General features: G+C 56.8%; 2 protein-coding genes and 1 non-coding gene across 12 annotated transcripts; 2 read left to right on the top strand and 1 right to left on the bottom strand.

The window, feature by feature from the left end:
• The first annotated feature begins 1,510 nt into the window (after positions 1-1,510).
• Positions 1,511-1,614, top strand: LOC112610425. The gene has a single exon (XR_003116334.1). It is a non-coding gene; the product is annotated as a U6 spliceosomal RNA (small nuclear RNA).
• A 708-nt stretch (positions 1,615-2,322) lies between these two features.
• RUNDC3A (RUN domain containing 3A) lies at positions 2,323-13,310 on the top strand. 4 transcript variants are annotated; one of them, XM_025360933.1, is made up of 11 exons: positions 2,323-3,328; positions 6,948-7,063; positions 7,415-7,563; positions 7,729-7,814; positions 9,039-9,128; positions 9,233-9,313; positions 9,465-9,630; positions 9,773-9,930; positions 10,696-10,833; positions 10,930-11,036; positions 12,111-13,310. In XM_025360933.1, the coding sequence occupies exons 1-11, from the start codon at positions 3,222-3,224 to the stop codon at positions 12,128-12,130; spliced, it is 1,218 nt and encodes a 405-aa protein (XP_025216718.1). In that variant the 5' UTR covers positions 2,323-3,221; the 3' UTR covers positions 12,131-13,310. The 4 variants fall into 4 exon arrangements, with proteins under 4 accessions (XP_025216718.1, XP_025216716.1, XP_025216719.1 ...); XM_025360931.1 differs by having other exon boundaries at positions 12,720-13,310; XM_025360934.1 differs by having other exon boundaries at positions 7,430-7,563.
• A 965-nt stretch (positions 13,311-14,275) lies between these two features.
• On the bottom strand, positions 14,276-19,546 carry SLC25A39 (solute carrier family 25 member 39). 7 transcript variants are annotated; one of them, XM_025360927.1, is made up of 13 exons: positions 18,979-19,544; positions 18,810-18,879; positions 18,148-18,247; positions 17,955-18,014; positions 17,479-17,523; positions 17,090-17,199; positions 16,349-16,416; positions 16,083-16,207; positions 15,707-15,880; positions 15,271-15,398; positions 15,004-15,085; positions 14,845-14,925; positions 14,276-14,763 (listed from the first exon to the last, which is right to left on the bottom strand). In XM_025360927.1, the coding sequence occupies exons 3-13, from the start codon at positions 18,230-18,232 to the stop codon at positions 14,648-14,650; spliced, it is 1,074 nt and encodes a 357-aa protein (XP_025216712.1). In that variant the 5' UTR covers positions 18,233-18,247; positions 18,810-18,879; positions 18,979-19,544; the 3' UTR covers positions 14,276-14,647. The 7 variants fall into 7 exon arrangements, with proteins under 7 accessions (XP_025216712.1, XP_025216713.1, XP_025216711.1 ...); XM_025360928.1 differs by lacking the exon at positions 18,810-18,879 and having other exon boundaries at positions 15,271-15,380; positions 19,390-19,544; XM_025360926.1 differs by lacking the exon at positions 18,810-18,879 and having other exon boundaries at positions 19,390-19,544.
• Positions 19,547-25,279: the final 5,733 nt, after the last annotated feature.

The raw sequence follows: 25,279 nt of genomic DNA on the forward strand, positions 1-25,279 counted from the left end.
TGGGAGGCCAAGGCGGGCGGATCATGAGGTCAGGAGATCAAGACCATCCTGGCTAACGTGGTGAAACCCCGTCTCTACTAAAAAAAACAAAAAAAAATTAGCTGGGCGTGGTGGCAGGCGCCTGTAGTCCCAGCTACTTGGGAGGCTGAGGCAGGAGAATGGTGTGAACCTGGAAAGCAGAGCATGCAGTGAGCCAAGACCAAGCCACTGCACTCCAGCCTGGGCGACAGAGTGAGACTCCGTTTCAAAAAAAAAAAAAAAGAAAACAAAACAAAAAGTTTCCAACACATGAACTTTGGGGGACACATTCAAGCCATAGCAATAAGCAAAATGTTGCATATTCCTACAAAAGAATATTAATCTGCCTTTAAAAGCAGAGAAATTCTGTAATGTGTTACATACAATATGGATGAATTTTTTTCTTTTTCTGTTTTTTTTTTTTTTTTTCTGAGACAGAGTTTCACTCTTGCCCAGGCTGCAGTGCAGGGGTGCAGTGGTGCAATCTCAGCTTACTGCAACCTCCACCTCCTGGGTTCAAGCAATTCTCCCGCCTCAGCCTCCTGAGTAGCTGAGATTACAAGCGTGTGCCACCATGCCTGGCAAATTTTTGTATTTTTAGTAGAGATGGGGTTTCACCACTTTGGCCAGGCTGGTCTTGAACTCCTGACCTCGGGTGATTTGCCCACCTTGGCCTCCCAAAGTACTGGGATTACAGGTGTGAGCCACCATGCCCAGCAACATGGATGAACTTTAAGGACTTTATGCTAAGTGAAATAAGCCAGTCACATAAAAAATAAACACTATATGATTCCACTTATATGAAGTACTTAGAGTAGTCAAAATCATAGAACCAGAAAGTAGAATAGTAGTTGCCAAGGGTAAGGGGAGTGGGGAATGGGGAATTATTGTTTAATGGATAGTTTCAGTTTTTCAAAATGAAGAGTTCAGAAGTTGGAGGGTGGTGATGACTGCACAAAATTATGAATGTACTTAGTACTACTCCATTGTACACTTAAGAATGGTTAAGATAGGCCGGGCGTGGTGGCTCATGCCTGTAATCCCAGCACTTTGGGAGGCCAAGGCAGGTGGATCACTGAGGTCAGGAGTTTGAGACCAGCCTGATCGACATGGCGAAACCCTGTCTTCACTAAAAACACAAAAATTAACTGGGCATGGTGGTGCATGCCTGTAATTCCAGCTACTTGGGAGGCTGAGGCAGGAGAATCACTTGAACCTGGGAGGCGGAGGTTGCAGTGAGCCAAGATCATGCCACTGCACTCTGGCCAGAATGACAGAGCGAGACTCCATCTCAAAAACAACAAAAACAACAACAACAACAAAATAAACCCCAAAAGAACATCACGTGCCCTCATTTGGAGAAAGAGCAAAAAGACCCCATCATGATTGCCCCTGGCAATCTGGAGGCAGGAGAATGGTAAGAGGGACTTCTACACATGAGGCAAGAGCAAGATGACGGAAGAGGGACTGAAAAGACCAAGGTTATACTAAAATTGGAATGTGCTGATATGCTAAAAAATTGGAATGATACAGAGAAGATTAGCATGGCCACTGTGCAAGGATGACATGCAAAAAATAATTGAAAAAAAAAAGTAAAAAAGGTAGAGGTCCCAGAAGCCAAGAATTGAGGCTGAGGCTGTATAAACGTGAGATCTCATGCTAGGAATCAGGAGCTAGGAGTCAGTCTCCAGGTGTCAAAACCAGGCTCTTTCATCTCCTCCTCCTCCACTTATGGTGACAGAGGGTCCCTTCCTGCTGATTATTTTCAGATGTGGGTGCAAATCTGAATCAATGTAGAGACATCAGCAATCCACTGGCAGAGCATCAGGTGAATTGAGCAGGTAGGCAGAGTTGGAGAATAGGTACGAGTGAGTCCTGGGAGGAATGTTCCTAGGGGCAGATGGAGAAATTGGGTAGAGGCCCTTTAATAAACACAGAAAGGCTTTATGTGGGAGTTGAGGATTCCAGCAGGTGAAGGGGAACCCCCCCGCTGAAAATCCTGGAACAGGTTGAATAGAGGAACAGGGCAGGTGGGAGCAGGGATGTGAGAGAGGAATAGGAGGCCAAGGGCGGGGGGAACCAGACTATGCCTGCATTTTCCCCCACCCCCAGGGAGAAACTGCAACCAGTTTTACAGGACACTCCTGGTCTTGCCCGAGATCAGTGACCCCATTCAGAGAGGGTTGATGGCACCATGCGGCAATGCCGGCAGCCAAGGGGTTAACCTTAGGCCAGCTGGCTCTGGGGTGGTGCGAGGGGGTGGGCCACCACCCCCTCCCGTTGCCTTGGCACCACTGTAGGCGCCTGCTCTGCCGCTGGGAACTTCCGCAGAGCCCAGGGCCCTTCGCTGCCAGTCTGCTCCCCACTCTCTGTCCCAAGTGGTTCCAGGCGCTGGACCCTTAGGCTTCGTCTGGAGTCCCATCCTCCACCCCAGGAGAGGTTGGCTCGGCCTGGCTGGTGCAGGCGGGTCCAGCCCAGGCACAGACACGCAGATGCAGTCTCTAGGGCTGCTCCTTAGCCTCCTGGGTTAGCAGCCCGGAGCCACCTGCGCTCCCTGCACGCAGCCCCCACCTCGCCGAGAAAGCCGGGGCTGAACGGGTAGGGGGCGGGGAGGGGACGAGGGTCACGGAGGTGAGGACCTCCTTTCCCCCAGCGGCAGGGGGAGATCAGAGACACCACGGAGCACAGGTCAGAAACAAGGGAGTAGAGAGGTCGGAGCCAGAGACTCGAGGCGGGGAGGAGCGAGGAGTCTCGGGCCCAGAGTGTGGGGGTGGAGGGCAGGCCCCCTGCTTCTCCTTCCAATCTCTGCTTCTCCCGGGAACCCCCTCCGCCCTCCCTGGGGCCCCTGCTCTTCCCCTCCCCCAAGACCCTGCACCCTCTGCGGATTGGTCCTCGGCCTGCTGGGGGGCGGGGCCCGAGGGCCCTGACGTCACTGGCCGAGGGGGGCGGGCGGCTGGAGGAGGGGGTGACGGGGCCCGGCTCAGCACCTCGGAGAGCTCCCTCCCCGGCCTTGTTTTGCTCTGGCATCGCTGCCGGGGGAGGGAGCGAGGGGGCCGGGCACCAGGCGCAGAGGCAGGGGAATGGCCATGGAAGGGTTGAGGGGCCGCGGCGGACAGAGGGCCCAGCCGTGATCCAGCGACGGGTTTGGGGCTCCGGGTGGGGTGGGGGGCAGCGGGCGGCGGCAGCAGTGGCCGCACATCTGGATGGAAGCGAGCTTTGTCCAGACCACCATGGCTCTGGGGCTGTCCTCCAAGAAAGCATCCTCTCGCAACGTGGCTGTGGAGCGTAAGAACCTGATCACCGTATGCAGGTGGGCACCGCTGGCGGGCGGGGGCTGGGGTGATCAGAGAGAGGGGTTGGGGTGGACTGCGGGGGAGCGCTGCCGCGGAGAAAAGGGAGGGGAGCAAAGAGTCGAGAATAATGCGTCCACTGTCCCTCCCAGGCCCAGAACCCAGAGAGGGAGCTGCAGTCTGGTCCCTACCCTTCTAGGCCAAGTGGCCTATGCCGGGGCCTGGGCCTGGGGGGTGAGGGGTGTTTAATTGGTACTGCAGCTTCCTGTGAGAACCAGGAAGTGACATTGTGTGAGGGGGAAGGAGGTGGGGATGGCTGGCTCCCTTGCTGGGAGTGGGGCGGGATGGGCAGAGGGGACCCCATGGGGGGATGAATGCCCTCCAAGCATACCCTCATTGGCACCCATGTCAAACTGACCCTCTGGGGTGGGGTTCTCCAATGCTCAGATTCTGGAGCAGGGATGGGCAGGGTCAACTGGGCATGGGGGCAGAGCCCATGAATCCCTCCAGGGAAGGGAGAGGGGCACCGCCCAAGACGTGGGAAGGACCAAGAGCCTGGGTTCCAGGTTATAGGGGAGAAGACTGGGAGGGCACGGCCACTGGTCTTTGAGGGTGAACGGTTGCTGGGTTGGGAAGATTCTCCGCTATTGTGGGGCCCAGGAAGTGATCCTGTCCACTTCAAACCTGCAGTGACTCACCCTCCCTGCCCTGTCCCAAAACCAGGGCATGGCCAGCTGCTCAGCCACTCCCCCTGCAGCCCACACCTGCACTCTCCTCTGGTGCTGGGATCCCCTGTCAGCTGCAACCTCCTCTGGCCCCCATGCCTATCAGGTGTTGCTCCCTCAGGGCAGGGTGCTCCTGGGGACAGGGCTCACTCTTCCCTTGCCAGCCCCACCTGCCTGCCATGTAGGCCTCAGCTCTGCTGAAGCCCACCTGATACCCTGAGGCCCACTAGTGCCCACCTGATGCCCTGGCTCCTGGCTCCCATAGCTCCTTCCAGGTTCCTGGGCACACACCCAACCACACTGCATCTGTCTCTCAGCATCATATCCCTAGTGCCCAGCACAGTGCTGTGCACATCAGACCTCTGCAGAAATGCCTGGAATGTTAAGGAAGAAGAGAGTGTAGCAATGGCCCAGCCCACAGTGCAGGGCACTGCCTCTACCCTCATTCCCCCCAACCCCTACCAGTGTGTTGTAAAACAAAGATTTCTGTCTTTGGGGCCAGATGGTCCGAGGTTCAAGCTCTTACTCCATCAGCTTTAGCTGCGCAACCTTGAGGAGGTCTCTTAACCACTCTGGGCCTTGGGTGCCCCATCATCCTCATTTTAGATGTCACAGTCATACCAAAGAATGATAATGGCATCATCCATGTAGGAGCCTAGCTCAGTGTCTGGCACACAGAAAGAACCCTTTCCTAATGACGTTCTTCCTGGCCCTCTCTGCTCTCTACCTGCTAGGTTCCTCTTTTTTCTCTTGCCTGCCAAGTTAGCTGAGCCTCTTGAGTACGTGGGGGGAATGAGGGAACTCTCCTTGACATAGGCCAGAGAAGAAGAAGGTGAAGGGCTGAAGGTGGCTTAGAACTGGGAGGGAAGGATAGAGTTTTGGGGGGTCAGTGATGTGACAAAGGCTTAGTAACCCCTAGGCCCCTGCTGCCTCATCACTGTCACATGGTTTGCCTCCAGCTCCCAGAACAGCTCCCTTTAGCAGGCCGTGGGCTCCCCTGGGCCCTGGCCTCACTGTCTCCATGGTAACCTGCAGCAGCCACTGCATCTCCTATCAGGGAGCACACCACGGGGCTCCCGGGGGCAATGACCACCTCTGCGGCACCCCTGAGGACAGATACCAGATGGCTGCCATGCTGAACCCAGTCCAGGCCCCATCATTGTCTGACCCAGATGACCAGGAGAAAATAAGCTGGCAGGAGGGTGGGCATAGTGAAGCTGGGATAATGCCCCAACCACAGGCTTGCTTTCAGCAGGGCCAGCCTTCCCAGCCACAGCCCCGCTCCTTACCATCCCTGCCCAGCAGCCCTAGGCACCTACCATCTCCCAACCCTTCCTGGGCTCTCAACCAAAATGTAATGAGGCAGGTACGATTGTTCCCATTTGCATTTGGCAAGAGGGGACTCAGAGAGGGGCCCAAGGCCACATGAGTGTCACAGGGAAACAGGATTTGAATCCAGCAGGCTGCCTCCCTCTAGTGCAACCTCAAGACTGACCTGGCTCTGATCTCAGGCCAGATCAACTCTAAGTTCAAAAGGAAGGGGGACAAGGGCTCAGTTGTGCAATTGGCCTGAGAGCCGCAGAGGTCAGTGCTCCAGGGCTGGAGACTTGTGGAGTAGAGGACAAAGGGCGGTGGAGCAGGGGCTGCTCCAGGCCTAGGTCTTCACGATAGCTGCCAGGAGGCCACAGATGTAGCAGAAAGAGCAGAGGCTTCAGAATCAGAATCAGACATACCTGCTTGACTCCTCATAAGCCATATAGCTCTGAACAGATCAGTCAACCTCTTGGACCATCAATTTCTTTATCTGTAAAATGGGGATGAGAGTGATAAGAGGGCCTATCTTTCAGGGCTGAGCATGGGTAAGGTAGTGCAGACAAAGTACTGTGCTTGGCACATTATAGAGCTTGATAAATATAAGAAGAAAAGGACACTTCCAAGCAGCTCCCATATCCCTGGACACCCCGCCCCTGCTCTGCCACCCACAACAGGGAAATCATGGGATGTTAGGAACTGTGTCCTCATCCCTGCCCCACTCCACTGCAGGGATGGCAGGGGGAGATTGCAGGGGTAGTGACTGCAGAGGGAGCCTGAGGCGTAGACAGGATTGGAGAGGGGGCACTGCATGGCTTCAGTCCCTCAGCTCCACAGGTTTCCCTTGGTCCCGTCCTCCTAAGAAGCTAGGCCCCCAAGCCCCTTCCAAGGATCTGCTGCCAATGCCCCCTCCTGCCCAGTGTCTGTGTCAGGCCCATACCCCGCACCTCCCCACCCCACCCCCGCCCAGCTCTGCACTGCCTGGTTCTGGGCAGCTGGTGTGTGGGAGGCCAAGCTGGGAAGGAAAGGGGGAAGGGGGTATCTGTGTGCTGGGAGCCCACCTGGCCACCTGCACATGCCCACACTCCATGTGCACAGTGCCAACTCACATGCCCTGGTACAGGTGACCCCATCCCCAAAAGGGACTGAAGGTTGTTCCAGCAATCACAGAAGACAGCTCAGGGTGGGGCACACACCGGCTTCTAACACCTAGTTGACCCAGGCCTCGCACACACAGACCCTGAAGGGTGGTCTGGGGGAACAGGCTCTGGGACCGCCCCCGGCTTGTGGCGCCTCATCTTCCTATTTTTTCAGTCCCTCTCACCCCTTGTTCCCGAAGCTTCCTTTCTCTGGGTGTCACCTCTCCTGTCACCCACTTTGTCAATCAGTCTCCCACCTGTCACCCTCCCTCCCCACCTGCTACCCTCTCACTCCACATGACATGGTACCTCTATGGTCACTGTAGTCTTGCCTGTCTCCCCGCTCCCTCTGCCCCCCACCACATCCATGCCCTTCCTGACCTCTTCTCTGCCAGTTGCTCCCTGTCTCAACCTGTTTCCTCACCTGACATCCCACTGCCCTGTCTCCCCACCTTGCCACCCAGGTTCTCTGTGAAAACGCTGCTGGAGAAGTACACAGCGGAGCCCATCGATGACTCATCAGAGGAGTTTGTCAATTTTGCAGCCATTTTAGAGCAGATCCTCAGCCACCGCTTCAAAGGTGGGCCCAGGGTCCCTCCTCCAATGGTCCCTCCCCAACTCCCAGCCTTTAGCTCCCAGCCACCTCATTCTGATATACTCCATGGACTCTGAATCCCCTCATTGACCCTGGCCCCCATCCTGGACCATGCACAGAAGCTTGTGTACAGATCTGGGAAGTGGGAGACGCCTTTGGCCTACAATCCCCATCAGTGGGCAAGCTATATGCTGGGGTGCCCACTGCATACATGCATGTGTATGCACAGATCTTTGTGGGAGGAGGCTGCTTATACTTATGCATGTGAGTGCTTCACTACATGGACCCTCTCCAAACTCCCTGGTCTTGCTGAGTCCGCTCCCTGCCCTGGCTCAGCCTGTGCCCCAGCAGGTCCAGTGAGCTGGTTCAGCTCAGACGGGCAGCGGGGCTTCTGGGACTATATCCGGCTGGCCTGCAGCAAAGTGCCCAACAACTGTGTGAGCAGCATCGAGAATATGGAGAACATCAGCACAGCCCGGGCCAAGGTGAGGGGCCTGGAGCAAGCAACTGCTCTCTGCTCTGGACACAGGGGGCCTGCCTGTTTCTTGGTCCTCACCCCCTGTCCACAGCCCAGGGGAGAAGGGCCCACACCTGATGCTGGACACATGAGTCTCTCTGGGGCAGCAAGTAAAAGTGAACGTGATTTCCAGGGCCGGGCATGGATCCGGGTGGCACTGATGGAGAAGCGCATGTCAGAATACATCACCACGGCTCTGCGCGACACCCGGACCACCAGGTCAGACTTCCCAGGCAACTCAGACCACAGGCCTCAGGGTGCACCTGCATTGCCCAAACACAGCTGATTCTTAAGTTCCTGCAGCATCCTTCAGTTCCTGGACTACAAGTCCCAGCACCAGCATGCACGGCTGATTTCCCTCTTCCAGCCTGGCCTGCAGTCCCAGGACAAGCTCTTTTTTTTTTTTTTTTGAGGAGGAGTTTCACTCTTGTTGCCCAGGCTGGAGTGCGATGGTGCGATCCCAGCTCACTGCAACCTCTGCCTCCCGGGTTCAAGCCATTCTCCTGCCTCAGCCTCCTGAGTAGCTGGGATTACAGGCATACGCCACCACACCCTGCTAATTTTGTATTTTTAGTTACTCCATGTTGGTCAGGCTGGTCTCAAACTCCCAACCTCAGGTGATCCTCCCACCTCGGCCTCCCGAAGTGCTGGGATTACAGGAATGAGCCACCGCACCCGGCCCCAGGACAAAGTTTTACCACTGCCACCATCACTTGCAAGTCAAATCTAATGCCCATTATTCGACATCATTGCCCAGCACACTCCACCCTGGCACACCTCTGGATGAGCCTCAGCTACGCACCATCTCATGTGTTGGCTTGCTCCATGACCTACAACACAGCCCTTCTGGCTCTCCAAACTATGGCAGCAGTTCTGTACTTGCTATTCACGGACACAGAGTCCTTATGTGGGGAGTTCAACCCCTGCACTGTGGGTTCACAGGGAGGTTGGGTGCCTGAGGCAAGGGGTTACAAGGAGAAGTGTGCCTATGTGGGCAGGTGCATCTGAAACTGTCTGGGTGTGGCAGGGGGCGTGTACCTCCGCATCCCAATTGGCCACAGCCAGCCTGATGTTTTTGCTGAATTCCATTCCTCAGTCTACACATTTCCAGGTTCAAGTCAACACGTTTTTTGCGCACCTACTGTATACCAAGCACTAATGATTAAGACTCGCTTCCTGATATGAAGGATCTGGGTAACCCAGTACTTGATGAGGAAGGGGTAGCTCAGAGGGAGGAGTCGGCTCAGGGAGCACTCATTCTAGGTGATGGGGCCACAGGTGCCAGCCCCAGGCTGAGGGGGGAGAGAGGCTCCAGGCCTGCGTGCATATCAGGAAGGAGAATTGGCCTTCCTTCAGGATGGGGTGGCAGTAAGCCAACAACAGCAGCTCTGGGGAGGGGCTCCAGGGACCTGCTGCACTGTCAGGCCCTCTGCCTCCCCACAGACGGTTCTATGACTCTGGAGCCATCATGCTGCGGGACGAAGCCACCATCCTCACCGGAATGCTGATCGGACTGAGCGCCATCGACTTCAGGTGGGGTCTGCCTGAGGGCAGTGGTGGAGGGGGCTGTTTCCCCGACAAATGTCCTACCCCAACCCCTCACACCCACCCCCAACCCTGTGGCTCCTCTGCCTCAGCTTCTGTCTAAAGGGGGAAGTCCTGGACGGGAAGAGCCCCGTGGTCATCGATTACACGCCCTACTTAAAGTTTACACAGAGGTGAGCGGCTCCATGACTGCGGCGGGGCGGGAGACGGGGGGGGGTCCTCAGGACATCCTGGGGACATCCTGGTCCCCCTGCCCTCGGCGGCCAGCGCAGACGCGCGGGGGGAGGGGCGGGACCGGCCGTGCCCACTACTCCCTCTCCCAAGCTACGACTACCTGACCGACGAGGAGGAGCGGCACAGCGCCGAGAGCAGCACGAGCGAGGACAACTCGCCCGAGCACCCGTACCTGCCGCTCGTCACCGACGAAGACAGCTGGTACAGCAAATGGCACAAGATGGAGCAGAAGTTCCGCATCGTCTACGCGCAGAAGGTGCGCGACGATAGCGGGTCTGGGGGGCGGGCGGGCCGGCGCGGGGGATTCGGGCATCCCGGGGCGCGGCGGGGCGGGGTGGGGCCGCGGGCCGCGGCCGGGAAGTCCTCCCCGCCGCCCGGGCTGAGCCGGCGCCCCGCAGGGCTACCTGGAGGAGCTGGTGCGTCTGCGCGAGTCGCAGTTGAAGGACCTGGAGGCGGAGAACCGGCGGCTGCAGCTGCAGCTGGAGGAGGCGGCGGCGCAGAACCAGCGCGAGAAGAGGGAGCTGGAAGGCGTGATCCTGGAGCTGCAGGAGCAGCTGTGAGCGCATGGCCTGCCCTAACCCCTGACCCCGGCCGCCCCGACCACATCATCGGGCGAACCCCATCTTCCCTTCCATCGACTCTAACATCACCCGACACGAGCACCCACCTCTCCAGCATCAACCCTCTGATCCAGCCAGCCCACCCCGAGATGCCCACAATGATCTTCTAACATTGCCCCCAGCATAAGATCCAGTGACTTCCAACAGCCAGAGCCCCACTTCACCCTCAGTTACCCTTCAGCTAGAGTGGCCATCCAACCTTACTGCAGGGACCCCACGTCACTCACGAGGACCTGCGGTGTTGCTCTTCAACCTTCAACACGATTGCACACTTCCCAGCGTTCATCACCTCACTCACCTGCACCACAGGCTCACTGACCGTCATCACCCGCTGTGACCCCCGACCTCACCCCTGCCGATCCCTGTAACACTTCTTCTCTAAGCCTTTCCATCACCCTGATCTTGCGGCAGGATCCCCAAGACGACCTTACCCTTCAGGGATTCCCACACTATTCTCCACTGAAGCCCCCATCACCCCAACTGACCCCTACAACACTGTACCATTCCCTCCAACTCCCAGTCACCCCTCCACCCCAGTACCACCTCCACTTCTTCCCGGGATCTGGCCCACTGACCCCAACACCGTATCCCCATTTTTGCCGCTCAGATTTCATTCCTGACCCCTCCCTCATCCCCTTGCTGAATCTCCTTCCTCACTTCTCCTACTTCCAGCCAGGCCTGACTCCTCCTCCCCCTCCCAGGACAGGTCTGATCCCCAGTGACCACGCCCCTCTGGCCCAGGGTTCCAAGGAGCTCACTACACCCCTGGTCAACCAATGGCCCTCACTGGGAACGCTTAATGGGGCCGAGGGCGCCAGCAACTCCAAGCTCTACCGGAGGTAAGCCCCAGCCAGGTGCGGCTTGGGCCTGCGAGCGGGTCGTCCTGGGGAAGAAGGGCTTCCTCTACCGGTGCACCAGCTCTCGCTCTGCCGCAGACACAGCTTCATGAGCACGGAGCCCCTGTCAGCTGAAGCCAGTCTGAGCTCGGACTCCCAGCGCCTGGGAGAGGGCACACGGGACGAGGAGCCCTGGGGTCCCATTGGTGAGCTCCCCCAACCCCAACACCCAGTACCCCTCCAGGAAGGGCTGAGGCAAGGCCCTGAGGCCTCGAGGCAGGTCCTAGCCCATTGCCTCTTTCATTCTCTCAGCCTTTCTTTTCTTTTTTTTTTTTTTTTTTTTTTTTTGAGACGGAGTCTGGCTCTGTCCCCCAGGCTGGAGTGCAGTGGCCGGATCTCAGCTCACTGCAAGCTCCGCCTCCCGGGTTCCCGCCATTCTCCTGCCTCAGCCTCCCGAATAGCTGGGACTACAGGCGCCCACAACCGCACCCGGCTAATTTTTTGTATTTTTAGTAGAGACGAGGTTTCACCGTGGTCTCGATCTCCTGACCTTGTGATCCGCCCGCCTCGGCCTCCCAAAGTGCTGGGATTACAGGCGTGAGCCACCGCGCCCGGCTCTTTTTTTTTTTTTTTTTTTGAGACAGAGTCTCACTCTGTCATCCAGGCTGGAGTGCAGTGGTGCAATCTCAGCTCGTTGTAACCTCCGCCTCCCGGGTTCAAGGGATTCCCTTGCCTCAGCCTCCTGAGTAGCTGCCATTAAAGGCTCCCACCACCACACGTGGCTAATTTGTGTATTTTTAGAGAGGCGCGGCTAATTGGTGCATTTTTAGTAGAGACGGAGTTTCGCCAGGCTGGTCTCCAACTCCTGACCTCAAGTGATTCACCCGGCTCAGTCTCCCAAAGTGCTGGGATTACAGGCGTGAGCCACTGTGCCCGGCCTCTCTCGGCCTTTTTTGAGGGCTTAGCACAGCAATTGAGAGCTTACTTGGGGTGTCAGAACCCAGCATACGCAGAACCCAACATAAATCCTGGCTGTGCTTCCTCTGACCATGTGAGCTTGGTCAATCGCTTTATCTCCATGAGTCCATTCTTTGTAAAATGGGGATATTGATAATCACCAGTGTTGTCATGTGGTGAGGGCTTAGTGGCTTTTTAGTGTCATGACATCCTCAGGGGGCTCACAAACTCTAGAGGAACTCCTCAGACTAATTTGCTCTTATCTCATGCACACTGTGAACTACTTGCCTGACCATTGTTTTCCCCTTCTCTTTGGCTGCCAGGAAGCTCAGAGCCAAATTAGTGGCTCCCTTCGAGCGAATGCCCAGGACTTCAACGCATGCACTTTGTGTTGACCTCATCCCTGGCTTCACCTTGGTTTTTCCCATCCTAGTTCTCCCTATGCCTGGATAACCCGTCTTTTCTTTTTTATAAGCAACCACACTGTATTGGATGACCCTAGACCTTCTTTGAGATAAGGCAGGCTGTGGCCATGTAGCCCCATCACACTGTTTGTGATTGTCTGTGTGTCTGTCTCCCCCATCAGACTGTGAGCTCCATGAGGGCAGGGACCGTGTCTTGTCCGTTCTCTGTATCCCCAGTGCTTGGAACAGAGCGAGTGCTCACTGTGTATTTAATAAATGGACAAAGAGAGAGGATGACCCTCAGGGGGAGACAGAGACATCAACTGACGATTACAATACAGTGTCCCCAGCGCCGTGCCTGGCACAGGCAGGTGCTTAACCAAAGTTTAACTGAAAATGGCAAATGCTCTGGAATATATCAAGGTCCCCTGGGGGGTGACTTGAGGGCTGCCCCTTCACTGCCCACCCCTCTACCAAGTCCCACACATGCAGACTGGTTGCCCGGCCTCACCCGCCCTCTCTCCCCAGGGAAGGACCCCACGCCCTCCATGCTGGGCCTCTGCGGCTCCCTGGCCTCCATTCCCAGCTGCAAGTCCCTGGCGAGCTTCAAATCCAACGAGTGCCTGGTGAGCGACAGTCCCGAGGGCAGCCCGGCACTGAGCCCCAGCTGAGGAACGGCATGGGCAGTGCTAGCCCCACCTGCCAGGGGCCATGGACGCCTGCCACCCTTCTTCAACAAGAGTCCCCCAGTCCAGGCTACCCTTGCAGAGAACGCTGCCCACCGAGCCAGGGTTCTCTCGGGGAAGATCCCCTCTACTCACCTTAGCTTCCTTGCCTGTGGCAGCACGGGCTGCGGAGGAAAGCAGGCTGAGCCAGGAGGCAGGGGTGCCCAAGCCGCAGGGACCCCTGGGGAAGCCTGCTCCATTCTTCTGGTGACCCTGGCACTCCCTCACTCATCTCCCCTTCCCCCTCAGGAGCTGGTGGCCCAGTTTCCACACCCCCACCTCCCAGTCTCTAGCCTGTCCATCTGTCCCTGTGTATGCCCTGGAGTCACTCCTTCCTCAGCCCCCAGGGCAGGAGCTCTGCGGGGGATCAGGCAAATAAAAACCAGAGGACTGAGGGCAGCCTTGTATGTGGGGGGCTGGGGAAGGGCCCCGTCCTGAGGTCTGAAGTAGAGTCAGTGCCTGGCCCGTGACCAAGGTCAGGCAGCACTAGCATGTGCCCTGTAGGGACAGGCAGGCCAGCACTCAGGGAGTGGGTAGCTTCTGTGTTAAGTGCCCAAAATATTAGGTCTGCCCAGGGCAGGCCCAAGACATGCAAGTGCCCTCCAACCCAACAGCCTTTAAGAATTCGCTCAATCCCAGGCTGAGGAGGCCGAGCACGCTGGGGACAGGATGGAGGCACACCCTGGTGGGGCCAGTGCCCTGTGCTGGCCTCAGCAATGGTGCTTTAGCCCAAAGTTGCAGACTCCTCTGAGGCCAGAGGCTGGCAGTTAAGCAGCCCTCATTCCTCTGCTGTCGCTTAAGTGTGCCCTTAAGGAGAGATGTTACCATCCCCAATTTTTTTTTTTTTTTGAGATGGAGTCCCACTCTGTTGCCAGGCTGGAGTGCAGGGGCGCCATTTCGGCTCACTGCAAACTCCGCTTCCCAGGTTCAAGGGATTCTCCTGCCCCAGCCTTCCAAGTAGCTGGGACTTGACAGGCGCCCGCCACCACGCCCAGCTAACTTTTGTATTTTTAGTAGAGACGAGGTTTCACCGTGTTAGCCAGGATGGTCTTGATCTCCTGACCTCGTGATCTGCCCGCCTCGGCCTCCCAAAGCACTGGGATTACAGGCATGAGCCACCATGCCCAGCTCCTACCATCCCCTATTCTAACCCTAACATGGGGGTGGTCCCCAAAGGGACCTCACCATCAGAATATCTACTTGTGGTCCCTCACACTCTAGGTCCTCACCCCGACTGACTCTCACCAAGCTGGAGAGGTCCTCTTTATGGGTGCCACCCTGGGCAGCCAAACCAGCACCAGGGTCCCTCCCAATCCTCCCTCCCAGCCACCCCAGGCCCCAAAAGGACAGGCGCCAGGCAGAAGTTCATCATCTTTACACTTAAGGAATTAACAGGGGTCAGGGAGACTGCCAGGCTGAGGGTTTCTCGGTTTCCAGAGACAGGCCCAGCTACAGCAAACACAGGGAAACACAAAGGGGGCAGCTGGAAGATTTGGTCTTGAACTTGGGGGGTGGGAAAGTGATGATCCCCACGATTGGAGCAGCAGGAAGAAGTTGCGTCTGAGGAAGGGCTGGGCCGCCCAGAGGGACAGCCCTGCCCAGGAGCTTGTCGCTAGCAGGGAAGGGAAACAAGCCCCCTCCCTCAGTGCTGAGAAAAAGGCACTTGGCTGGGTATCCTCCTGCCCTCTCCCCATCCATGGGAGAGACGGGGTCCTTGCCTCCATGCCCCTTTCAGCTGCCCAGAAGCCGGTCCTGGTTTAGCCTCTGGAAGAAGCTTTTGCCAAACTCGTAGGTGCTGATCATGATGGCGCAGGAGGGGGCAGCCTTGATGATCCGAGGAAGGAAGCCTGCAGTGGAAAGGAGGCCTGGGTCAGGGGACAGGATCGCAGGCCCCGCCCTGCGCCCAACCCCAACACCCACACACTGACCTGCAAAGAGTCCCTTGGTGCCAGACTCGGCGCGGATCCTCCGCAGCAGCAGCCAGGTGGAGCTCACATGCAGGGGGTTCACTGCAAACGCGATGCTGGCTCAGTGAGGCCCCATTCAGGACCCCGCCTGTCCCCTGCCACACCCGTCTGGGCCCTCACCTCTCACAGCCTCCATTGCTCCCAGCGCGACCTGGCGTTGGGTCTTCACCACATCAAAGGGTAGAGTCAGCACTGCAGCCACCTGGTGGGGCGGGCAGGGACAGGGCTCAGCTCCACTTCCAGGACCCCCAGCCCTTCCTCCCAGATGGCTCTTGCGGCTGGGAGGGACAAAGGCCTCATGGGGTCTGCTTCTGGGCATCTCCAAAAACCCTCAGGCCCCCCCCAGGGAGACCTCCACTGGCCTCACCTCCAGCCCAGTCCACTCACCGTCCCTGAGATGCCACCAGCCACAAAGCTCATGCCCACAGAAGTCTGGTCCTTCGGCCTGAGTCCATTCAGCCAGCTCTTCACCAGCTCATAGTTGAACCAGTACAGGGCTTGGGGAGGGGGATGCACTGATTAGAGATGGGGAGGGCAAGGAGGTAGTCCCAGACCTTCCATCTTTCACTGCCACCACTCCCTCCCAGCTGTGAGTGTTCTCTGCTACATGCAGGCTCGGAAGCAGGCTCTCTGTAGGAATTAATCTCCTGACAGCCTGGGCAAATACTCTACCTGCTACACCCATTTCACAGCTGAGAAACCCATGGCTCAGAAAAGCTAAGTAACTTCGTGGTTACTAGTTACAAAGCTGGGAGTTGGCCGTAGACCCTTTGTGTATCACCCCAGGGTTCCCTCATCCACCCCCTACAGCCCAGGTGCCTACCTGAAAAGGGCACATCTCGAAGGGCAGTGGGGCCCCAGCCCAGCCACAGTGAGCGCCAGCCACCCTGAGCCACCGCAGCTCGAACACAGGCACCCAGCTCCCGGTACGACACATGCCGAGCCTGCAGCTTTGTCCGCATAAGCTCCAGGGGGCTGACCACAGTCACGGTGCCCACTGTGCGGGGATTGGGGTAAAAGTGTGGAGAAGTCAGGTCACAGGTCTTACATGGCATCATGTAACTGCTGCCCCAGGTCTAGGGACCTAGAACATCCCCCGCACCCCCAGGCTGGCAGAGGTTGGGGCTGGGAGCTGGGACTGACTGGGCTTGGGCAGAGCTGGGGACAGAGGGAGGTCAACGGCCCAAGACTATGCTCACAGCGGGCCAGAGCGCCAGCCACCATGGGTGCGTAGAGGTCAGAGGTCAGGGCTCGACCACATAGGAAGGCCTTGAGTTGGTCGTAGGCAGTGAAGTAGATGGCGGTAGCTGGCACAGTCATCACCCTGGAGATACAGAGAGAGGTTAGCTGGGACTCCCAAAAGGACCCAAACTTTTAAAGCATCACCTGCCCCACCTAGCCATTCAATAGGGCGCAAGGGGTCAGGAGGTACCAGAGAAGAGGGGTGCAGGACCCGGCTACTCACAGGGTGGCGGGGAGGCCGCTCCAGAGGGTCCTGGTGCCCTCATGCCTCACGATCTTCACGAAGGCGTCCTGGCCAAGCAGGCACCAGCCCAGGGGAAGAGGAGGGACACAAGTGAGGTCTGTGATGGGGCTGGCCTAGGCTGGGCCTTTGCCTGACGCCCTCAGCCTCTGCCCACAGCCCTCAAGCCTCCCTGCCTCTACACGTGCAATACCCCAGTTGGGTCCAGGTGGACACCTGGTCACCCTTCAAAAACCTCATGGAGGCCAGGCACAGTGGCTCACACCTGTAATCCCAGCCAGCACTTTGGGAGGCCAAGGCGGATAAATCACTTGAGGCAGGAGTTCAAGACCAGCCTGGCCAACGTGGCAAAACCCCGTCTCTACTAAAAATACAAAAATTAGCGTCTACTAAAAATACAAACATTAGCGGCAGGTGCTGATGCACGCCTGTAATCCCAGCTATTTGGGAGGCTGAGGCAGAAGAATCACTTGAACCCAAGAGGTGGAGGCTGCAGTGAGCTGAGATCACGCCACCGCACTCCAGCCTGGGTGACAGAGCCAGACTCCATCTAAAAAGAAAACAACACCTCAAAGAGATACTGCCTTCTCCGGAAGCACTTTCTGACTGAACTGGCTACCTCTGCGTGCCTTGCCCAACCCCTTCTTTCCTGGGGCTGCTGCCCAGCCAGACCCAACTCCTCACAGACACTGGCGAATCCCTATGGACCCAGCTGCTCCTCACCATGGTGCCAGTGAAACGGGTAGGGTCTTGAAACCAGGTGGCACAGCGGGCACCATTTGGGCACAGGTACAGGGGCTCCAGGACACCATTGCAGTACAGGAGGCACTTCCCTGTGGATTGGAGAGAGGAGGGCACTGGGGAAAGGCAAGGGACGTTATAATGACAGGACCCTAGAACCTTGCAGGCAGGCAGTGGGCCCCTATCCCTGGAAGGCCAGTAAAGGCCAGGTCCCTGTGTAGATGTTCTGGTGCAGGTCATGGGACTGGCTGGCGGGACCTGGGAGTATACACTAGTCCATGGCTGTGGAGTCCACTGGTGCCCTGGGGACAGGGACAAGGACTCTCTCCCCCTTGCACCCTCCCAGGCTCCCTGTGGCTTGGGGCACTCACATTTGGTATAGGAGAGGCTCCACAGTCTGGAGGAAGGCGTCAGCTCTAAAATACAAGGCAGCCCCTCAAGTCAGGAGAGCCCCCACCCGCCCCAGGGACCCCATCTCTGGAAGATCTTTTTATTTTATTTTTTGAGATACAGTCTTGCTCTGTCGCCCACCCTGGAGCATAGTTGCACAATCTCAGCTCACTGCAACTTCCACCTCCCGGGTTCAAGCGATTCTCCTGCCTTAGCCTCCCGAGTGGCTGGGACTACAGGCGCCCGCCACCAAGCCCGGCTAATTTTTGTAGTTTTAGTAGTGAGGGGGTTTCACCATGTTGGCCAGGCTGGTCTTGAACTCCTGACCTCAGGTGATCCGCCCGCCTCAGCCTCCCAAAGCGCTGGGATTACAGGTGTGAGAAACCACGGCTGGCCTCTGGGAGATCTTTCTTTTGCCCAGGCACCACCCCTCACTAGCTCCAGGTCAGGTACTCACCGCTGGCCATGGAGGGCCGCTGAGACTGCAGACGAACCTTCACCACGTCCAGGGGTGTCACTGGGGGAGGAAGTGGGTCTGAGGGCTCCTTTCAGGACCCCACCCCTAGGACTCCTCCCCCAGGACCACACAGCCTCCAATCTCTGGTCTGCCCCATCCCCACCTGCCCCCACCCCACCTCCCAAGGTCTTACTGAAGAGGGAGGTGACCACAGCCCCAGCGCCTGAGGCCACCATTTGCTGGAGGGGGCTGATACCCCCAAGGTCTTGGTCAGCCATCTTGAAGCTTCAGTCCTGAAAACCAAACCTCAAATGGAGCAAAATTCCAGGGATGGCAGGAAAGGAGGCAGGGCCACTGTGAGACTTTTTCTTTGAGACGGAGTCTCGCTCTGCACACTGTCGCCAGGCTGGAGTGCAGTGGCACCACCTCGGCTCACTGCAACCTCCACACCCACCTCCCACCAACCCCCGTTCATGCTATTCTCTCACCTCAGCCTCCGAAGTAGCTGGAACTACAAGCTCGCACCACCTTGCCTAGCTAATTTTTGTATTTTTAGTAGAGACGGAGTTTTACCATGTTGGCCAAGATGGTCTCACTCTTCTGACCTCGTGATCCGCCTAGGCTTCCCCAAGCACTGGAATTACAGGCGGGTGCCACCGCGCCCGGCCCGCTATGAGACTTTAACCCGACCCTTACCTACCGCCCTTGAAACAGTTGCCTCAACAACCCTGGCAATGACCTCTAAAGCAAGGACTGTCCGCCCCACTCCGCCGGGGAAAACTAAGGCTTGGGGAGACGAGGTGGCCTGCCCAAGGTCACTCAGGAATGGCTCCGAAGGAAGCTGGGGTGCCAGACCTCTCTCTCGATTGCAACAGGGGCCAGGGCCGTTCCCTCGTCTACCTCGCACGTGTCCACTGCGCACCTCCTACGTGCAGGCGCGGGTTTGGCCCTCGTGGCCCCAAAATCAGAGTACCTGTGTTGCCCCTGCAGCCCCCACTCCGGCACCAAGGCCCCGGGCGGGCACCTGCAAGCCCACGTTACCGGGCGTGGAGGAACGGCCGGGCACCGAGGGTGACGCGTAAACAGATCTAGTGACCACGAAGGGCCCGTCGCCTCCTCGGGACTGCGGGCTGGGATGCCCGGCCCTCCCCGCACGGCCGAACGGGCCAGACCCGGGGCCCGTAGAGAAAGAGCAGTCTCTGGCCTCCCGCCCCAAAATACAAGCCCGGGGCGCAGCCGAGAGAGTGGGAAGTAGGGACGTAGAGCCAGGATCTCTCCCCGACGCTCGGCTACACTTCCGGCACCGGAGCGAGCAGAGCCGCCAGGTGAGAAGAACCACGCCAGCCCGACGGCCCCAGCACCGGCCTTGGCTCGCACGGCCGCCCGGAGACCCCCGCTCTGTCTCCGTCCCCAGCCCTGGCCCAGCACCGCCTACCTGGCTCTAGGCTGGTGCTCGTGCGGCTCGGAGCCCAGGGCCGGGCGGGCCCATACCGGCTCCGGCGCCAGTGCGGGGTCCGCGCGCCCTCGCCGAGCACCCGGGCCAACGCCGAGAGAAGCCAAGTGGGCCCCGCCCCCACACCGCTGCGCGAGGCCCCGCCCGCCGCGGGCCGACCATCCGCAAACCCGGAGTGTCTCCGGCTCCGCCCACTCGCGTCTCCGCCGTGACCTGCGGCGGTCCCGCCCCCTTGCCGGGGCCGCGCGGGCAGGCAGGTTCCAAGCCTGTCTAGCGCTAAGACCTGCAGGCCAACGTCGCGGTCTCCACGTCGCGCTAAAACCTGGCAGCAGCAGGCACTTCCAGCATCTTTTTTTAGACAGCATCTTTTTCAGCCTCGCTCTGTCGCCCAGGCTGGAGGGCAGTGGCGCGATCTAGGCTCACTGCAGCCTCGACCTCCCGAGCTCAAGCGATCCTCCCGCCTCAGCCTCCCGAGTAGCTGGGACAACAAGAGCGCGCCGCCACGCCCGGCTTGTTTGTTATTTTTATTTTTGTCTCCCTAGGTTGCCCAGGCTAGTCTGGAACTCCTGGGCTCAAGCGATCCGCCCACCTCGGTCTCCGAAAGTACTGGGATTCCAGGCGTGAGTCGCCGCGCCGTCCTTAACAGCGCATTTGCACCAGCCCCGCCCCGGCCGCGCGCGGCACTGGGAGCCCTAGCGCCTTCCGGACGGCGAGGGTGATGCACTGGCCCCCTTCCTCGGGGTCCTCAGGTGCGTGGCGGCGGCAGTGAGAATGAGTTATTCGAGATCGCCGAGAGACCGCACAATAACGGCGAAGTTACTTGCCGGGCTCCCCGCCGAGACTTGAAAACTTCTCGACGACTTCTCTCGCCGGCCTTAGCATCGCCCCCATTTTGCAGGTTACGGAACAGGCCTGCAACTGCAAAACGCTTTGTAAACCACAGGGCCCCGCGCGGGTGTGCGCCACTGGGTGAGCCGAGCTACAGCCCGGGCCAGGCGGGCTGGGACGAGAGCAGGCCGGGGGAGCCGGGAAAGCCATGGGGAGCCACATCCCACTTCCGCGTGACCTTGAGCAAATCACAACCCCGCCTAAGGCCCAGAATGACTCCCGCGCGGGAAGGGAATGCGCACTGAGGGCGGGAGGACACCGACGTTTTGCTGTTGGTTGCTCTCGTATCGTGATTTCTTCTGAGTCTCAAAACTCTTTGCAGTAGGTTATTGTTGAAATAGATTACCCCAACCCCAAACCGAGCGCGGTGGCTCACGCCTGTAATCCAGCACTTTAGGAGGCCGAGGCGGGCGGATCACTTGAAGTCAGGAGTGCGAGACCAGTCTGGCCAATATGGTGAAACCCCGTCTCTACTAAAAATACAAAATTAGCCAGGCATGGTGGCGGGCCCCTGTAATCCCAGCTACTCGGGAGGCTGAGGCAGGAGAATCGCTTGAACCTGGGAGGCGGAGGTTGCAGTGAGCCGAGATGGCACCACTGCATTCCAGACTGGGCAACAGAGTGAGACTCCGTCTCAGAAAAAAAGGCCGAGCGCGGTGGCTCATGCCTGTAATCCCAGCCTTTTGGGAGGTCGAGGCAGGCGGATCACCAGAGGTCAGGAGTTCGAGAGCAGCCTGACCAACATGGTGAAACCTCGTCTCTACTAAAAATACAAAAAATTAGCTGGGCGTGGTGGCTTATGCCGGTAATCCCAGCTACTCGGGAGGCTGAGGCAGGAGAATCGCTTAAACCCGGGAGGCGGAGGTTGCGGTGAGCCGAGACTGCGCCATTGCACTCCAGCCTGGGCAACAAGAGCGAAACTCCGTCTCAAAAAGAAAAATAAATAGATTACCCCATTTTACAGAGAGTGAAACTGAGGCTCGACGTGAAGAGCCCGAGATTCGAAACGGCCGGTGCTTTTCCCACGGCCCCCACACTGCCTCCTCAGGAGACAGGCGGGCTTAAGTCCAGCACTGCCCTCTCCCATCCCGCTTGTCAGGGAGACACTTTATTTCCCGGGGCAACCCCGTACCCCAGGCTCCACCACCCACCTCGCGTTTAGAACTTTTGCGCCATCGTGCTTATTTGTCCTAACAGAGAAACCAGCACGCGGGGGCGGGGGGAGGAGGCGGTGGGCTAACCTGAGCCTTTAAGAAGGGTAGGCCTTAACTTTGACGTCACCGCCTTCCCCGCCCCTCATTCCCCTACTGGTCGCGTTCGGCGCTGGAGCAGCCCAGTCAGCAGGCGCCTGCCGGGTTAGCACGTGGATGTCGAGGAGCCAACTATCAGCTTTCCCTGAGAGAATGCCTTTGGGCTCCGCCAGAGCTCGGAAACTCCAGCTTGGGAGCAGGGAGAGTGCAATCTGTGGCCTGTAAAGGGGCCGCTGGGCAAAAGGACCCGAGAGAAGGTGTCCTTTCCATTCCCTTCCCACCTCAAGCTGAGTTCAGAAATGACACGAAATAATTTTATCAACTATCATTCAAGGTCGGGCTCACGTCTGTAATCCCAGCACTTTGGGAGGCCGAGGTGGGCAGATCACCTGAGGACAGAGGTTCGAGACCAGCCTGACCAACATGATGAAACCCCGTCTCTACTAAAAATACAAAAATTAGCCGGCCGTGGTGGTGCGCACCTTTAGTCTCAGCTAATAGGGAGGCTGAGGCTGCAGAATCGCTTGATCCCGCGAGGTCGAGGCTGCAGTGAGCCGAGGTTGCACCACTGCACTCCAGCCTGGATGACACCGGGAGACTCTGTCTCAAAAAATAATAGGTAGATAGATAGATAAACTATCAGTCAAGGTGAGAACCTACTCTCCACCAACGTTCTTTACAACTTCGACGTTTTGGTTTACAGAACAGGGGAGGAAACTGACGGCTCTTGTGTGTAGTGATTTTACTCGCGTGGAGGAGAACCCAGACTTTCCCTGCACACACTCTCCCGTTTTACAGATGAGAAAAGGGAGGCCCTCAAGGTCACTCAAATAAAAGAGTCAGCATTAGATCCCCCAAAGTGCCTGAGCCAGATGAGCGCCCACCCTTTCCAGTTCTCAGCCCAGATGCTCTGCTCCAGCAGCGCCCTGACCTGGCTTTCCATCTCGCCTGCCTCTTGCAAGCGTCTTAAGACCTCTAAGCTTTAGTTTCCCCATTTACAAAATGAGCTGATGGTAATGATAATGCACCTTCCCCTAGGGATTATGTAAGGATTGAATGCATTAATAGCTGTGACGTGCTTAGAACCCTGGCCCATGGCAAGCATTCTATGACGACAACTACTGTGGCTGTTACTGTATTGTTATTAATTGCTCTCTAGAACCTGTGACATGGAAAGTTCCCCAGATTCTGGCCCCACCTCTGCCTCTAATATACAGTCATGGATAATAATATCTCCTTATACCCAGAACGAAGGTCACCAGCACAAAGTAGTACAGCCAGGAATCAAACCTGGGGACCTCTGAGCGTGTTTCCCCAACAGTACTTTGAGGGCCTTGCACTCCATTTCCGGTTTTCTTTTTGTGATGATCTCAGATAGGATCCTTAGAGATTTGTCAATACACCTGTTTCCTCATCTGAAAATGAAGACCATATCACCTGCTCTGCCTAATGTACAGATTCTTAATATCATGTCTGAAAGCCACATGAAGAGTCAATAAACAGTCCTGTGAGCCCTGCCAGGGGCCCAGAGCCGTGTGGATCACAGTCCTTGCATTCTGCAGAATGTAAATGCTTTGAAGCTTAGAGAACCATGTGGCCTCATGGGTGTGACCAAAGCAGTGGCCACTGGAGAGGTTATCCATGGGTGATGGGACACCTCTGGACCTCATGAAGTCTCTCCCAAGAATGACTGTGGCAGGTCAGGGTGGAGGAGGAGCCTTGACATGCTCCAGAAGTTCTGGAGGCCTGACTCGACACGCCCACCCATGAGGAGCAAGCCTGGAAGGCTGCAGAGGTGGCCACTGACCTGGCTGACTCAGGCAAGGTTTATGTGTGTATGTGTGTGCGTGTATATATGTATATTTGTGTGTGTATATGTGTGTGTGCACCCAGTGGTCTTTCCAGAGGCAACACGTAGCCCCATGTGGCCGTCTGCAGCTTCCTCGCACAGATGGAAAAGCAGAAACTCTCCCTTTTTAACTGTAAAAGGGGAGAAGAAAGTACCAGCTGCAGGGGTGGTTGTGGAGACCGAGGGACCAGTCCTCACCTGATACCCAAAGGGCCAGTTTATTACAAGGCTGAATTTGTCCAGGGCAAGCCCTGGGACAGGGGCAGTGTCCCATCCAGCTCTCACCTCCAGGGCCTAGGAAGACATCTCTGGGGCTGAAGTGGGACTCAAGGGCTTCACCCATGGATGGGACCACACCAGCACCTCTGAGTCCCGGGCCAGCACTGTCTGTATCTAGAGTAGCCTCCCAAAGCAGGGCCCAGGGCTTCGGAACCTCTGAGGCCCTCGCCCCCTATTGCCCAGCGGAAAAGTCCAAATCCCAGGTCCACAGCTAAATGTAGTCTGATCTTTAATGGATTCTGAGGATGGAAAGGAGTAGGGGAGTGATGGAGGACTTTATTGGAACAAATGGAGAAAATGGAATAAGGTCTGTATGATAGATATTACTTTTTTTTTTTTTGAGACAAAGTCTTGCTCTGCGCCACCATGCCCGGCTAATTTTTGTTTTTTTTGTTTTTTTTTTTGTTTTTTGTTTTTTTAGTAGAGACCAGGTTTCCCATATTGGCCAGGATGGTCTCAAACTCCTGACCTCAGGTGATCCACCCACCTTGGCCTCCCAAAGTGCTGAGATTTCAGGCATGAGCCACCATGCCTGGCCTCCTGGGTTCAAGCAATTCTCTTGTCTCAGCTTCCTGAGTAGCTGGGATTACAGGTATTACTACCATGCCCGGCTAATTTTTGTATTTTCAGTAGAGAAGAGGTTTTGCAATGTAGGCCAGGCTGATCTCGAACTACTGACTTCAGGTGATCCACCCAACTCGGCCTCCCAAAGTGCTGAAATTATAGGCGTGAACCACAGCACCTGGCCAATATTACTTTATCAGTGTTAAAATTTCTGGAGTGTGATAATAATACTGTGATTTTGTAGGAGAATGCCCTGTTCTTAGGAAACACATACTGTAGTGTTTAGGGATGAATAAAGTGTTATGATGTCTGTAACTTAGTCTTAAATGGCTCAGCAAAAAAAGAAGCCAGGTCTAGTAGCTCATGCCTGTAAGGGAGGCTGAGGCAGGAGGATCGCTTGAGCCCAGGAGTTTGAGACCAGCCTGGGCAACACAGGGAGACCCTGTCTCTTACAAAAAAAAAAAAAAAAAAAATAGCTGGGTGTGGTGGTGTGCATCTGTAGTCTCAGCTACTTGGGAGGCTGAGGTGGGAGGATTGCTTGAGCCCATGAGGTGGAGGCTACAGTGAGCAGTGATCCTGCCACTGCACTCCAGCCTAGGTGACAGAGCAAGATCTTATCTCAAAAAACAAACAACAAAAAAAGCCAGTGTAGAAAAATGTTAGCCCCGTCTCTACTAAAAATACAAAAATTAGCCAGGCGTGGTTGCGGATGCCTATAATCCCAGCTACTCAGGAGGCTGAGGCAGGAGAATCGCTTGAACCCAGGAGGTGGAGGTTGCAGTGAGCTGAGATCACACCACTGCACTCCAGCCTGGGTGACAGAGTGAGACTCCATCTCAAAAAAAAAAAAAAAAACCACACAGAAGATATATATATATATGCGCGTATGTGTGTATGTATGTGCGTGTATATATGTATATTTATATGTGTGTGTGTGTGTGTGTGTATATATATATATAAAAATAACAGCTGGGATCAGACCAATTTGAGAAAGTCCTCCCTGTCGCCCCCTGCCTCTGTGGCCTGAGAAGGTGGCCTGAAG

This window comes from Theropithecus gelada, chromosome 16 (genome assembly GCF_003255815.1).
Source record: "Theropithecus gelada isolate Dixy chromosome 16, Tgel_1.0, whole genome shotgun sequence".
In the NCBI taxonomy this organism is placed as follows: Eukaryota; Metazoa; Chordata; class Mammalia; order Primates; family Cercopithecidae; genus Theropithecus; species Theropithecus gelada.